Raw genomic sequence first — 15081 nt, forward strand, 5'->3', positions numbered from 1 at the left:
ATGAAGGGTCACCTTGCAGTGAGCTGGGAGGACATCCATGCCTGGTGGCCATTCTTTGGTTGTTTATCTCCTGGCTATTCTCAGATGACAAAAGTCTGATTTATTTGATATGCTGTAATATGAGGTATAATGTAAGTAGATCCATCCTTTTAAAAACATGAGCTAGAACTCATACAGCCCATGAGAGTTATTGTCTTCAAAGTAGTTCTGTTGGGCATACTGTGTGCTTAATATAACAGTGCTATCTCCACTCCACCAGTATGCAATTTTTCAAGAACTATTTTCTAAATGTCAGCAATAGAGGCACTTGACTGGATTATAATTTATAAAACTATCATTTCCAGGCAAGTTCAATCAGAAAAGTATATGCTGCCAGATTGGTTAATATTATTTTGGTAAAAATTAATATTAATTTGGTAAAAATTAAGATGGAAATTTGGTTATGAGATTAAATTTCTTATATGATTTGCTAGTGTTCTTGTAGCAATCCCCAAAAAAGAATTAAAGAAGAAAAAAAAAAACACATGTAGTAATGGTAGCATAATCTATGCCTGTTAGTAATTTATTTGATAGACATCACCTTGGATGTTAATGTTCTATTGTACTTGTTAAACCAACCAACTAATCTGCTAACAAACCAGCCAGCCAACTGGAAGAAGCTTCCTTCATTTATGGTCACGCTCCCAAGTTTGTGCACTTGCTGCTTTCCTCCTGGAATTCCAAGGAGGATTTGAAGAGTTTTCTCTCTGTGAATGTCTTGTTCCCATTGCACCAAGTTACACCCTTGGATTGCTACTCACTTCATCAGCAATGCACACACCTCCCCTTTCTCGCACCAGCTTGAAGGCTTCCTTGAGAAACCCCTTTGGGTACTGGACAATGCCATTCACACCCTGCAAAAGACCAAACCAAGAAGACCTGTAACATCAGCACAAAGACCTTTCACAGTTTTAGAAAAAAGAAGATGGATCATTATCACTATTAACATGATAGTAATGCTAGTAGTGTTTTATTTTTTTAAACATTTAAAAACATTTTTTCCTAATTAGTTATGCATGACAGCAGAATGCATTTCATTTCATTGTACACAAATGGAGCACAACTTTTCATTTCTCTGGTTGTACACAATGCAGAGTTGTGCATCATACATGTACCTAGGGTAATGATGTCCATCTCATTACACCATCTTATCTACCCCCATGCCCCTCCCTTCACCCCCTCTCCTTTGCTCAATCTAAAGTTCTTCCATTCTTCCCATGCCTCCTCCCGCTATTATGGATCAGCATCCACTTATCAGAGAGAATGTGCAGCCTTTGGCTTTTTGGAATTGGTTTACTTCGCTTAGCATGATATTCTCCAACTCCATCCATTTACCTGCAAATGTTAGCAGTGTTTTAAACAGCCTGCAGAACTGTTCAAACCATGGGTGAGAAAAGGAGCCATTACTATTATGTCATGCTTTTTGGGAAAAGGAAACAAACTTTATTCTTTTGTTAGCGTACAAGAAAGTAGAATAAGGGGATTTGGTGAAACTTAAGAAAACTCCCCCTGAAAATATTGGGTGTTAAGCACATAAAAACCACTGGGGTTTCCTTATTCCTGAGAATTGTTGTAATTCAGTAGCTTTATGTATCTGTTCAGTGTGGGAATGGAGGAGATGGATCTTTAAAGGTTAACAGAAAACCAGAACATTATTTTTTTCTTTTCTTTTTTTTAAGGGACCAAGACAATGAATTGAATTTGAAAAGGGATATAGTATTGGGCATTTAATTAATTTGAAATTGTTGACCATATATGAGTTAAAATTCTCTGATAATTGGACACTGATCAACTAATGTGTATGGTTCTTATACCCACCTGAATTGGCTCTGCAAAAAATCCAGCAACTGACTTGGCCACAGAAGTGTTCAGAGTGTCTTTGAACTGTTCAATATATTGCTCTTTAGCTTGGCAGCAGTCTGCAACAAATAAACACACAAACCACAGCATTTGAAGATCTGAGGAAGGCATCCAGAAGAATGGGGAGAAACAGAAAAGAAGCAGAAACAGGGTGAGCAAATTAGTTAGAGATCCTCATAAAATGGTAAGCTAGGATATGAGGACATTTGTTTCTGTGTGAACCAATTATACCAATTAGGACAGCCACAGAGACATGAACAAACCGCTAAAATAATTTCCATCTGGGGAAGAAATGCCTCATTTCTCAATGAGTCTGGTATAGCTAGCTATTTTACCTAAGGTTATCCATCCTCTCAAGTGAATACATTCAATTCCAATGTAATTGACTATTTATTTGGAAAATAACTCATTTACTTTTTATTGCAACTTAATATGATGTACAGTTTTAAAGTACAAAATGTTTCTGTCTTCGGAGTTAGTTAATATGTCTGTAAAACAATTGGAATTCAGGCTATGGAGGTATGTGCTAGAACCAGATAACTTGGTATCTGCGCTAGTCATGGACACTGGATCCTGTGCTGTTGTCTACACACCATTTTTTTCTTTAACTGAGGGAAGGAACTGTGTCTTATTCATTTTCAGAATCTGTGTCCAATCAAAAATGTGTCTGGTATACTGTAGTTGCTTAGTAAATTTTTAATGAATTAATAGGGAAATAAATGGTAGAAATTGTGATTGGTGTGAGACATTGAGCAATTTCACTTGAAAGTCTTTCTTCTAGGGAATAAAGTGTCCTCTAAGTCCTTAACTCATTAATTTTCCTTTTGGCTGGATTCATCTGTGGATAAACCCAACCACTGAGTTTTAAATGCTAGTTTTTCTTTTTTATTACTAGAAGATATATTAGTTTTCAAAACTTGCATTTTCATTCCTTATAATTACTTATTCCCTACCCACATTATATTTTATTTTCTCTAAATACATCAAACATATTCATCTTATTGTCTTTCTGACAGTTGTGTTGAAATCTTCATGGGTCTTTTTCTTGATTGTGAAGTTTTGTTTCCTTGTACGTTAGTTGTTTTTGACTATGGGTATTTTACTTTCCTCCAGATTTCATTCATGAGAATTTTTTGCAGCCTAGAATGGGTTAGGTTTCTCCAGAGCATATTTGCATTTGCAGTTCTTGGGCACACAGGTATTCCCAGCCTAAGATTCCTCTCAATTATCAGCTTGAGGTAGTGACATATATAAAAAACCTGTGTATATGTCATGTATCATTCTCATTCACCACCACCACCACCATCATCATCATCATCATCATCAATCATGATGATCAGCCAGTAGTTCAATTTTCAGTGATGATTCCTACCAGGTCCTCTTCACTTCCACTAAACACAATGATGAGAATCCTTGAAGATCTTTTTGCATGTGATGAGTTGTTGGTGCATTTACTTCTAGTTGACCTACAAGGATGTGGCCTCTTAGGAATTCCAGCTCTGTGGCTGGAGAGCCTTCCCTATCCAATCCCTTCCTTTGTCTGGCCTCTGGACTTTGTCATCTCTGCCCTGCACTCCACAGAGCTATGAACACTGAAGTAAGTATAGGGTCCCGTAGGCAAAAGTGTAGTGCCCCCTAGGCAAAAGCTGGCTGCAGTACCCTGATGATCATTTTGGGTTTCTGAGAAATTTTTTTTTTTTTTTTTTTAGAAATCCTCAATTTTTAAAATTTAAGACACCTGTAAAATTTCAAAGATAAAACGAATTCTACTATCATATATAACTAAAAAGAACTAATAAAAATTAAAAGACATTTTCAAAGTTTAGAAGTGAGGTATGGTTAAGAAAAATCTAAAATATGATTTTAACTTACTAGTTCAATGTGTTACTAGTGGAGTACTTTAGGATTTTGAAAATGACCTTTAACCACATTTTATCTCCTTTAGATTGTTTTGACAGGTCTAGTAGAAAAGTTGTGAATTGTAAGAATACTTTAGCCTAAGAATCTCTCATGGATGGGCTGGGACTGGTGCTGGGGCTCAGTGGTAGCACACTTGCCTGGCATGTGTGAGACACTGGGCAGTTCCCAACACCCCATATAAATAAATAAAATAAAGTTCTATCAACAACTAAAAAATATATGTTAAAAAAAGGAATATCTCATGGAGTATATTATACAGGTAGGTGGGAACATTTTAATCATTCTTTAGACTCATTTTATCTTTATTTTTTATTTTTTAAAAATAACCTTGATAGAAGAGAAAATAAGCTCTCCTGAATAAAGAATTTTCCTTTCTCCAAGTAAGAACTTGGTCTTGATGTGATTCCCCACCCCCCACCAAAAAGTGTAGAAAAGAGTAATCTCTGAGTTCCCAGTTTTGCTAGTTTTAGTTTAATTACAGGTGTACTTTGGCTAGTGGAATATTTATTTCTTGGCTTATGTTTAAATAGGTTTAAAAGTAATGTACTTGAGTTTAGTTGTATAAAATTAAATAGGTTTTTGTATAAATAGGAACTTGGACTGTCATAGGTGAGTTCAGAATATTATATATATATGTATATTATAAGAAATATTTTACTTCTATTAATCAAGTAATATTTGATTTTCAGAGATTTCTGAGAATTCTTACTTTTTGAATCATGCTATACAGAGGGAGTGTTTTCATACTTTATCCTGGATTTTCATTTGATTTTACCTGGAGCTAACTCAGGCTATCATATTACTACCAGCAGTGGTTTTCCACCCAATCTAAATGTCTAAAAAGTAATCATATTTGCATTTCCACCCTGCTTAAAGATGCTCAACATATTCCTGATGGGCATGTTTCACTAGCTGTAAATTTCACCACATAGATAAGCATGAAATCCTGTGGGTGGGAGAGAACTTGAGGAGGGGGAAGACTCTCTAGGAGGGTTGCCCAAGCTTTAGAAGCCACCATCAATCAGTATGTCGTCCCAGAAGTTGGGGACAACTAAGGGAGTGGGTAAGGGGAGAGAGGAAGCCTTCTACTCTGGAATACCAAGGTCCCAGATCAATTACATCTGTATGTAACTGAACATTCAGAATTTTTATCCATATTTTTAGTTTTGTCTTAGACAGTACCACAGTATCTCTGTGGTCAGCAGGAGGAATGCAGAGGGAGATGTGAATGGGGTGGGAGCCTCAGACCCTTGACAAAGAAAGCAGTCTGAGTGTGTGCAGGGGCATCATCACCTGCCATTTACCACTTGCAGCCTGTCTCCTGATGGCTAGAGATATGGAAGGCCAACTGCCAGCAATCCTCATCAAATGAAACCATGAATACATTGTGTTCTTCAGCTCTTCATTAAAAAGTGGGAAAAACACCACCTGACCTCAGACATCTTTTTAGGGTACATTTGCTATTGGGGAAAGGTTGACTGAGAGAGCTACCTGTTGTCTTTGGTTAGATGGAGGTTGGAGGTTGGGGGTGTGGGAAAGGAGAAAAGGATATACAATTTAAAAAGTAGATTATTTTTGGCCCCACTTATGTCATTTTTGATGAGACAAGAAGGGGACAAATAAATCTATGCTGAAATTCTCTTTTTTTTTTCTTTAGGAAAGGAAAACAGGGTTTTCCTTTGGGTGTTTTGGGTAACCCTAAAGGATGGATCAGACATATGTTCAAAATACATAATTTGGAGATTTAACAAGCCCAGAGAAATCAGCAAAATCAACTCCAAAAGCTTAAATTTGGGGAAACTCATACAAGGGAAAGTTTTGCTTGAACTTATGCTAGACATTTCATGATCCACCCACACATTCAGTGATGAAAGGGGTCATCTACTGTGTTCATCTCTTTATTCCACACTTGCTTCATTGGTTCCTTGCTGTAGCTCTAGGTCAGGCCACCTCTGGAGAGACTTGGTGCATTGGTGTCTCCATGACAACATCAAGGAGATGTGGCTGCTCTGCTGGATACAGCAGAGTGGCTGTGGGAGAGTCTATTTTAGTTGGTGGCACAGAAGGAGTTAAGCAGAATCAGAAACCAAGAAAGAACAACAATTTTTAAGAAAAAGGAAGGTTTCCTTCCAAAAGGAGAATAAAATGATTAATATTAGGTTCAGGACATTGAACCTGCCGTGTGTGATGAGAGATGAATTTCATTCCAGGTTACATCTGAAAGTTGGGGCTTTGGAATAAATCTCTGGAGAGAAAAAAAATCCTGGGGAGATAGAGTAAGAGAATGAAATCTACCACATAAAATCTACACTAGGTTCATGGAATGGCCCCTTATAAGCTGGGATTTGATGACTTAAACATAGCAGGTGTTAAGTTTCTACCATAGCTGGCTCCTGTATGCATCCAGTGAACAAAGAGAAACTGAGAACTGGAACCATCTGTACTCAGAGCACTTATATGTTGGGATTCATCTGTGAATACACCAGTTTGAAAACAAAGACCAAAACTTCTTGGGTTCTAAGGCCCTAGAAGAGGGCATTTTGTATTTCAATCCTGTTTAAATATATGTGATCTGTCTTGTCCCTTGAAGATGAGTTAAAAAAGAAAAACTGACTTCAGATACACTAAAAACAGCTCAGAGAAGCAAAAATGTACATCTGTCACTATAATTTAATCTCTAAATGCCACCAAAGAGATGACTATGGTAGCCTGGCGTTTTCAAGCTGGTCTAGGGTACAGCAGAAATGCTCAAAAAGGGAGGATGCAGCGAAGGAGAGAGATAGGAAGGCAGGGTAGGGAAGGAGGGAAATGGCTGGCTCTTGAGGTTCTGTCTACTGGACTCTGCAGGTGGCTGTGCAAACAGACCTAGGTCTGTGCATTGCATCAAACTGATTTCATTTCTTTGTGCCATACAGATGCTATATACATGCCTAGCTTTACTTGTTAAAGCAAGTAAAATTTAAATTTAAGTTGCTATTCATCACCTTCCTTTATAGAAAACTTTATATGCCTCAGTCTCATAAAGTGCTGTGTTTGGAGCAGAGGAATAAGGTATTGCAAAGAAAGAGAAAACTGATGCAAAAGATGAAGATTTTGCTCATAGCGGGACATGGCAGTATTGGGAGTAGAATCCATGACTCTTAATTCAATGCATCTCCTTAATACATCTCCTCAATTATGGTTAGGTTCACCTTGCTGGCACATTAGTGTGAATGAGTGTGGTCATAGGGGTTGGGAGTACTGGCTTTGGGATCAAAAGAGCTGACCTAGCCTATCCTTTTAAATCCTAGCTTTCCTACTTCCTACCTGTGGATCTTGGTTTCCTCATCTTTAAAATGGTGAGTTTGGGTGGTAGCTTTAAACTTCCTTGTGGTTTTAAGCTCTGTGATCACAACATCTTATCTTGTTCCGTTCCGGTGCTCACTCTTTCATCCTTCTTCTTCCCTTTTGCCATTACCCATAGGAATTCTAAGGTGACTGGGAAACTTCCTTCTTGAAGACTTCCACCTTTCATTCTTCCTCTCCACCCAGTGACTCATACCATTCCATTGAGGATCATTTGGCTGGAGTAATTAGTTTTTTCCTCCAGCACTACTTAGAAGCAGCTATTGGAAATGTACCAGTGATAAATCTGAGTCAGGGTTTGCTGACCAGCAAAGAGCAGGTGATGCTTCCATGTGTCCTCTCTTCAGATTAACCATAAGTAAAGAATACAAATATAAATGTGATTAGTAACTCAATATTTTCCTCGTGAAGACTGTAAGAGGCATCTGCAGTCTTCGGGAATTGCCTCATGTTTTGACAGATGCTCTCACTTTGGCTGGCACTCTGGGTCCCTGGAGCACTTGACTGGAGTTTTGAGATTACCCAAAGTATTCTTTTCCCTCCTCCTTTTTCCATTGAAAGTCGGTAAATAATCCTGCTGCCTTGTTTTCTTTTAAAACTGATACCAGAGCTATTGCTAATAGAGGTAATTTTTTAATTAAGTTTAATTAAGTGCCAGGTGGTAATCTACTTTGCTCTGATAGCATGAGATGCTTTTCCTACATTTTCCAGGTGGTAAGGTCGTGGTAGGCATGAGAAGTGTGCATTCAACAAGGTGTCACTGGTTACTTTTTAGTTTTGTTTCCTTTGCTTTTTCCTTTCCCATTCCCATTTCTCTAAACTTGATTGCTCACTCAGGGACTGTTTTGCCCTTCTCCAAGCTCCTTGTCCCTCCTGTCCCTCCACTCCATCCCTTCCTTCCCGCCCAAATGGACCTGGTACACAGCTGCATTTCCTAATTGTTTGTGCTGGAGAATCTCGACAGTAGCTTCCTCCCCAGGGACCACGGAAAACATCTGGGCACATTGTCTGTAAATGACAAAAGAAGGATTTTGGTAAAACATGAACATAAGACAGCCAATTTGGAGGAGCAGATGGTTGCAATCAAGGCAAGAGGGCTTCTTAATTTGATATTGAGATTTCTTCCTCACTTCTTCCTTACTAAGGATGAAAATCTAATATCATGCTTTGAAGAGATTTTTTTTTTCTTGGAAATCACTTATGCGGGCACTCTACAAGGAAAACTGATTACAATCTCAGTCTAGAAACAACTTTCTCAAGGGTTTGGTGGATAAGGGCATCCCAAAGAATAAGGATAATTAGATATCTGATTATGAGGCTGGAAAGACAGGTACAGCATGTGAGAACAGAGGGTTAGAACAGTGACAATGACAGAAATTTTGTGTATTCAAGGTTCTCTGGGCTTTGAATTTACTTGATTGTACTTACAAGCTACGTAAATTTTAAAAACTCTGTCATTAATTATTACTCAGACTCTGAAGCCCTTTTTAAATTTTCCCCAAATTGTCTTAAATTCAGTTAAGGCAAATTGAGCCTCTGATTAATGACTGACTTTTTATTAGTTTAATATGAAGATCACGAAAAAAATATGATCAATTATCCACATCAATCCTTACAAGAACAAATTAAAAATTTCGGGACTCACCGATCGACAACCCATCCCACTGGAGAGTCCTGTCTTGTAAGCCATTACGTTTGTCATACCTAGAGTGTAAGGACTGCATCCATGGTAGGCCCCTCTGTAAAATACAAGGGGAGAATTGGATCAAGTTCCCTTCTCTTTGGTTGCTAGCCTAGACAGATCAAAAGAAAAAAACTATGAGAGTAACAGAGATAAACAAGAACAACACAAACATTAAAATCTGATGACTTCTATTCTTTTAATCCCATGTCAGGTGAAGGAATTTATTTATCTTTTTTGACTGGTGCCATGGATTTGGAATTGTGGAAGGAATTTTGAAGACCATCTGTTCAAGAACCCTAACTCTAGGACCTTCCCCTCTCTATTATGCTAAAGGAATGAAACGTGGCTTTTAGCAACATGCCAGAAATTCTATGTTCAACAAGGGCTAGTCATCTTGGGAAGACAAATATTTGTTTCCATGATGAAAGGATGGCTTTCTATCTTTGGAGAATCCTCTAAATGACTTATAACCAGCCTTCTTGGCATATAAAAAACACAGGTTTTGTGCCTTTTGAGCTTGACCTGGTCATATTTAGTATAAATCATTCTAATATATTTTGACAATTTCTGAAGTCAAAATCACCCTTAAATGAAGTTTTAAGACTACTGGCGAGAATGGTCACATACTTCAAAGAGGAGACACAGTTTGTACTAAATCATGGTAGCACCATGACTTCTTCAAATAGATGATATTTATTTAGATAATTTATATCTTGGCTGTTATTTTGGTAAAACATCACAGTTCTTTAGTGCCATATTGCTTTGACAACAAACATTTCATTTTGCTTGTGATAGCTACATGTGAGTTTTCTATGGTATTTGTAGTATTGCATGTGCAATACTAGACATATAAAGGACATATAAAGTCTTCTTTGAATTTGGACAGACAGGTTAAAATGGGACTATTTCTTCATTCCATCAACTCTTACTGTGAAGTATTCCCATGTATTATGTCAACCTTTTGAGTCTGTTTAAATGTTCTAAGGCAGAACGTTGTAAACAAAAATATTAGTTTTCTATGATTTTAATAAATCTTATTTTTCTATTATTTTAATGCGAACACACTCCTCAAGTCTTCCCCTCAAATTTAACACTGGAAAGTCACCCCTGGAAAAAGTCCTCTCCTGTTTCCATGCAACAATTTGGAGACAGATTTAGTATTGGGGTAAGTCAACGTTTCTAAAATTAAATATTCTGAGGTATGATTACCTGAAAGAAATGATGTCTGTGTTGTTGGAGTGTGCCCTCGCCATCTGCATGGCCAAGTCATTGGCCTCTGAGCCACTGTTCACCAAGAAAATGACCTGGAGAGCAAAGGAAGACACATGACCTCATGCTTTAATTTAGCTCCCTATTGTTCAATTCATTCAAAATTGCTAAAGACTGTGCAGCCTCTGATTGTTAAGGAGAGTTCGCTTCAGATCAGGTTGGGTTAACTAGCAGTCCTATTATTTAACTTCACTGAGCAGCTGTCAAGTGCTAGAAATACAAAAATGGCTGAAAGGTTGTCTCAGCTGTGGAACATTCTGAACTTTTGTTGACTTTGATGATCTGTAAACTAAGTTGGCGAGACTTTCTGAGGGGCCACGATGGTTAGTGGCTGGGTGTACTGAAGGATGAAATCTTTCACCTTCTGAAGCTAACACACCTCATCTGATTCCGAAGGGTTGGAATGGGACAGGATTCCTGAGCCTGCAATTCTAGGGGTTGTCCCGGATCAACTCTGTTGCGTGTGTGGATGTTGAAAAAACAAGTAAACAAACAAATAATCAAAGACAGCTCAGCTTGGATAAAAGAAGAGGGAGAACTGAAGGGAATTGGGTCCTCCAGACTTGAGATGGGGAGGCATGTGTGCATGACTTTGCAGACTACCCTGCTTCTACTCTTCCATGAACATCTTGGTTTGATTGCCATCACCTCATGTTTCTTTGTCTATTCTAGATTAATATACAGTGGAGTATCTGGATATAGACACCTAGGTTCCTCATATGTATAAGTTATTTAATAACTAAATGCAAATCTTGGCCAACATTTTTTTTACATCTCAAGTCAGCCTAAAATTCAGCCATTTCAAATGCAGAAAACTATCACATTTATTGAAATACAGACCAATGGCATTTATATAAAATGACTCCACTCCTTGCAAAAGAAGGATGTGAATAACTTTGCTAAAGGACTAAGGAGCAAAGAGATGAAAAGTTCTTAAGGACATAGATGAGAATGTCAGGAGGACTGGGGCTCCTGGGAAATGATTTCTGCAAAGATGGGTTAAGTAGAGCATCCAAAGACAGATTGAGGCTCAGAGGGGGTGTAAGTTAACATTGGCTCGTTTCACCAGGAATTCATATGGGATAGTTCAATAGAACTATAACTTTGGATCTCTCTTCTATTTGATTGCTTTCAGATATGGCTATCAGCTCACCCTGACAGATAATTAATGCACAGAACAAATTCCCTGCTCATGTTCTGGCTTCCTTGAACAGATCCTTTGGGCTTTCAAGACTCCTAGCCCTTTAAGATGGGAGCACCATACCTTAAGAGGCTCGGGAAGAAGTGCGGAAAGCTGCTCTGCGTATGTGTGCATTGGAGGGTGAAAGAAGACAGAACTCGTGTGCCACAGGCGGCTGAGCTGCTTTTGTGCAGCTGCATTCACCTTCCTAGAATCACAGGAGAGCAGAGTTACCCACACTGCCACCAGGTGTGTCCTTCCAGCACATAATGGCCACTGAACCCAGACTGATGGCTGTTCTGGGGATTTCAAGAGGCAGATTTCATCCACACACAAGAAAAATGTTTAACCACTAGAGCTGTGTGATAAGGAGATGTGTCACCTCAGTAGGTAATGAACTCCTTCCAGAGATAAGAGTTAGGGGAGAGTCCATGATTGTCTGTTATGGATTTTAGGAAATAAATTCCTAGTTTAGGAGGGAGTTCAGGCTTAGAATTTCTTCTGTGTTTTCTCATTAACTTTCCTTTGAACAGGTTGGAAAATAGAGCTGACTGGTGTCTTCCCATTTTGTTTTCATAAAGAGTTATGGATCTATTAAGCACAATATGCAAGACAGACAGTTTGTCCTTCAAAGGAGATTCCGGCACCAGTGTCTGAGCAGTGGTCAGTGTTGACAAACCTTTTTTAAAAATACTTTTTTAGTTGTAGATGGACACAATGCCTTTATTTTACTTATTTAATTTTTATGTGGTGCTGAGGATCAAACCCAGTGCCTCATATGTGTTAGGCAAGTCCTCTGCCACTGAGCCATAATCCTAGCCCTTGATGAATATTTTTAATGATCAAAACACATTCTCTGAAGTCCAGGCTAATCTTAGAGCCAGAAGGTTCCTATTGGTGGACAGAAGGAACTAGTAGACATGTGAAGCTCCTCTTGGAAGGCCTTTGAAAGGCAGGCCAAGTTTTTTTTTCAATTTAATCTAAAGGACAACAATTGCTAAAGTTTGTTTCACATCAATTCTGTTTGTTAATATCTATTGTACACACACACAAATCAGTTGAGTGGCTCAGTGATTTTGAGACATAACAGACTAAATGGATTTCTTTTCCATGGGATATGTGAATACCCTTAATAGGCTAATGCACAATGGTTTTCTCCAGAGGAGAGAGAGTTTGAAATGTTTTCTAAGCCTATTTTCTCATGGGATCCTTTTTGACAGAACCATTCCTCTGGTCGGTGTTCCATAAATCTCACTTTCAAACACTATGGAGTGTCAGTAAGCTCTTCAGAAGAGAAATTTGGCAGCAACACTGTTTAGAAAAACATGTTTAAGAGCCACATGAAGGGGATTACTGGCAGTGTGGAGGATAGCCAGGTGGCATGGTGGCCTCCCACTGCAGGAAAGGAAGAAATCCTAGAACAGGCTTCGTGAGAGCCAGTGAGAGGGGCCAGCCCAGTAGGAGAGGCATTTCAGTGGAAGAAAAATTGGTCTATGGGGTCGGGTTGTCTATAAAGAATGAAAGGCAGGAAAGGGTCAAAGAAAACTTCACTATCCTTGCTTTTAATACTGGGCAAACCCCAGGAACAGTTGAGAAATACAGCTGCTATTCATAGGGGCTCCTTAAACAAATAAATATGTGAATAGAAATAGCTTCATGTAGATGATGTATTAGTCTTGGAAATGTTGAATTTGAGCTGCTGGTGGGTGATCATGGGATAAAAGATACCCTAGATGATCATGGAAAATATGGGGACATCTTGCTGTCTGCTCTGGGCTCACAGACATATTGTAACTCCGAGAGGGACAAAGGGTGAAGAGGTAGAGGTTCTGTAAGGTAACTGGAAATGTGGTAAATAAATAAGCAGGGAAGGGTCAGATGGAGATCAGAAGTATACAGAGGTCATGAAAGCCAGCAAGTGTTAGGACCATAAGGGACAACGTCAACATTATTGGGAGGATTCGGAAATAGGGTTTAAAATTGTTCTTGACTGCATTTTTCTCTACTTCTTTCATACATGTTCATATTGTTTTAAGTTGCATCTGAAAAATCTTTGGATGCTCCTTGGGATATCCTATGGGACTGGTGCCTCCTGAACACAAAAGAGGAGCGAGGGAGTAATGGAGAGGATGAGGGCTGGGTCTGGTGGCAGCACTCACTTGTCACCTCCTGACAGGTGCTGGCGGAGGAGACCCCTGGACTCCTGATTTGATGGAAGGGCTTCAACATATTAAATCTATTTTAGGCCTGCTGCCTTTTTCATTTTCACTTCACACTAGTTTTATTGGCCAGATTGTTAAGGGCAAGGCACAACAGACCTGAAAATGAGATGGCTACACAGGAACCTGCCGAGGGCATGTGTGTGGGTGAGTTGATGATCAAGACTTCAGACAAGCTCAAGACTAACTGCTCCATATATGCAGCAAGGTTTGCATCTGTCTCTTATTATCCTTTTTCCCCTTATCTGTCTCTCAGTGTCCATGAAAATCCTCAGGATAGAAATTATTTTTCGCCTCTCATCATCCCTCATCCCACACACCTGTCTCCCTGTTGCTAAGAGCCACCTGCCCTTCTCTTTCTTTCTGCCCTTTCCTCAATGCACTCCTCTCTTTGAAAACTGTGGCTAATGAGAAACACACACAGAAATGTACTAATCACATGGTACGGCCACACTGCATGTGTAGTAAGAATGACAAAAACTTGTATTGTCAAGAAATGTGCAGTGTCAAGATTTTTTTTTTTTTAACTCAGGAAAGTATGGGAGTGTGTCAGCCACAATCTACGATATATATATATATATATATAATTTTGTAACCAGAGTGAGCAAATCAAGAGTTCTAAGTCACTAACATGATTGTTTTTCATATATTCTTCTGGAGTTAAAACCCCAGGATTATAAGGATACTTACGGGTGGCAGTGACCAACACCGACAGTGACAATCCCAGAAAAGAAATCCAGGTATCTGTTGCCTTCAGAATCAAATAGCCATTCCATGTGTCCCTGATGCAGGAGCAAGGGCTTCTGGAAAAATGCTGTTGCCACAGGAGAAAGATGCTTCTTGTGGATCTCCAGGATATGGTTGTAGGCAAGAGACTGTAGGGAGAGGAGACTAAAATCCCTCTTTTCCTTTTTTCCCCGCAGTTCTTACAAGAGCAACAACAGGTCAATATGCTGATGCCTCTTCTCTCTTGCGGCTCTCTAGGGAACCAAACACAGACCAGCTGCCCTTCAGGGGCTCACACCAGGCTGTATTTACCTATTCCCCTTCTTGCAAGAAAGGAGTCCTCTTAAGTAGCAGAAATGATTCTCTGTGGTCTTTTGACCCCTTTGTAGAGCAAATCAGGAGAAAGGGACTAGAATTTCTACCTCTCAATAGGAAAGCTTTGAGTTTTGAGTTGATTTTAACCATGGAAAAGGGAGGCGCTTTGGTAGTAAATCAATGTCATTTCTGTTGCATTAGTCTTTTTTTTTTTTTAACAACAACAAAAAATAAATGGAGTACTGTTAGTGTTGGTTTTTTTAATTATAAAACTTTTCTCCCTTGTTTCTCTTCTTTGTAGATTTACCCTGACTGTTGATTCTATAATTTCTGATCTTTAATTATTAGGTAGACTAAAGGGATCGTTCTCTCTCTCTCTCTCTCTCTCTCTCTCTTTCTCTCTCTCTCTGTGTGTGTGTGTGTGTGTGTGTGTGTGTGAGAGAGAGAGAGAGAGAGAGAGAGAGAGAGAGAGAGAGAGAGAGAGAGAGAACCCACTAGTTGTTCGTCTGACAAGATAGCTGTAT

General features: G+C 39.0%; 1 protein-coding gene across 2 annotated transcripts in view; it reads right to left on the reverse strand.

Moving 5' to 3' along the window:
• The window catches only part of Agxt2 (alanine--glyoxylate aminotransferase 2), a 36071-nt gene that overhangs the window by 13590 nt on the left and 7400 nt on the right, over positions 1-15081 (reverse strand). For both annotated transcript variants that reach the window (XM_021726607.3, XM_005325641.5), the window contains exons 3-9: positions 14207-14391; positions 11382-11505; positions 10058-10152; positions 8810-8903; positions 8079-8172; positions 1858-1958; positions 801-893 (exon numbers count right to left, since the gene is read on the reverse strand). In XM_021726607.3, the coding sequence (XP_021582282.1) occupies positions 801-893; positions 1858-1958; positions 8079-8172; positions 8810-8903; positions 10058-10152; positions 11382-11505; positions 14207-14391 (786 nt within the window). The remainder of the gene's footprint in view (positions 1-800; positions 894-1857; positions 1959-8078; positions 8173-8809; positions 8904-10057; positions 10153-11381; positions 11506-14206; positions 14392-15081) is intronic.

This window comes from Ictidomys tridecemlineatus, chromosome 1 (assembly GCF_052094955.1).
Source record: "Ictidomys tridecemlineatus isolate mIctTri1 chromosome 1, mIctTri1.hap1, whole genome shotgun sequence".
NCBI lineage: Eukaryota > Metazoa > Chordata > Mammalia > Rodentia > Sciuridae > Ictidomys > Ictidomys tridecemlineatus.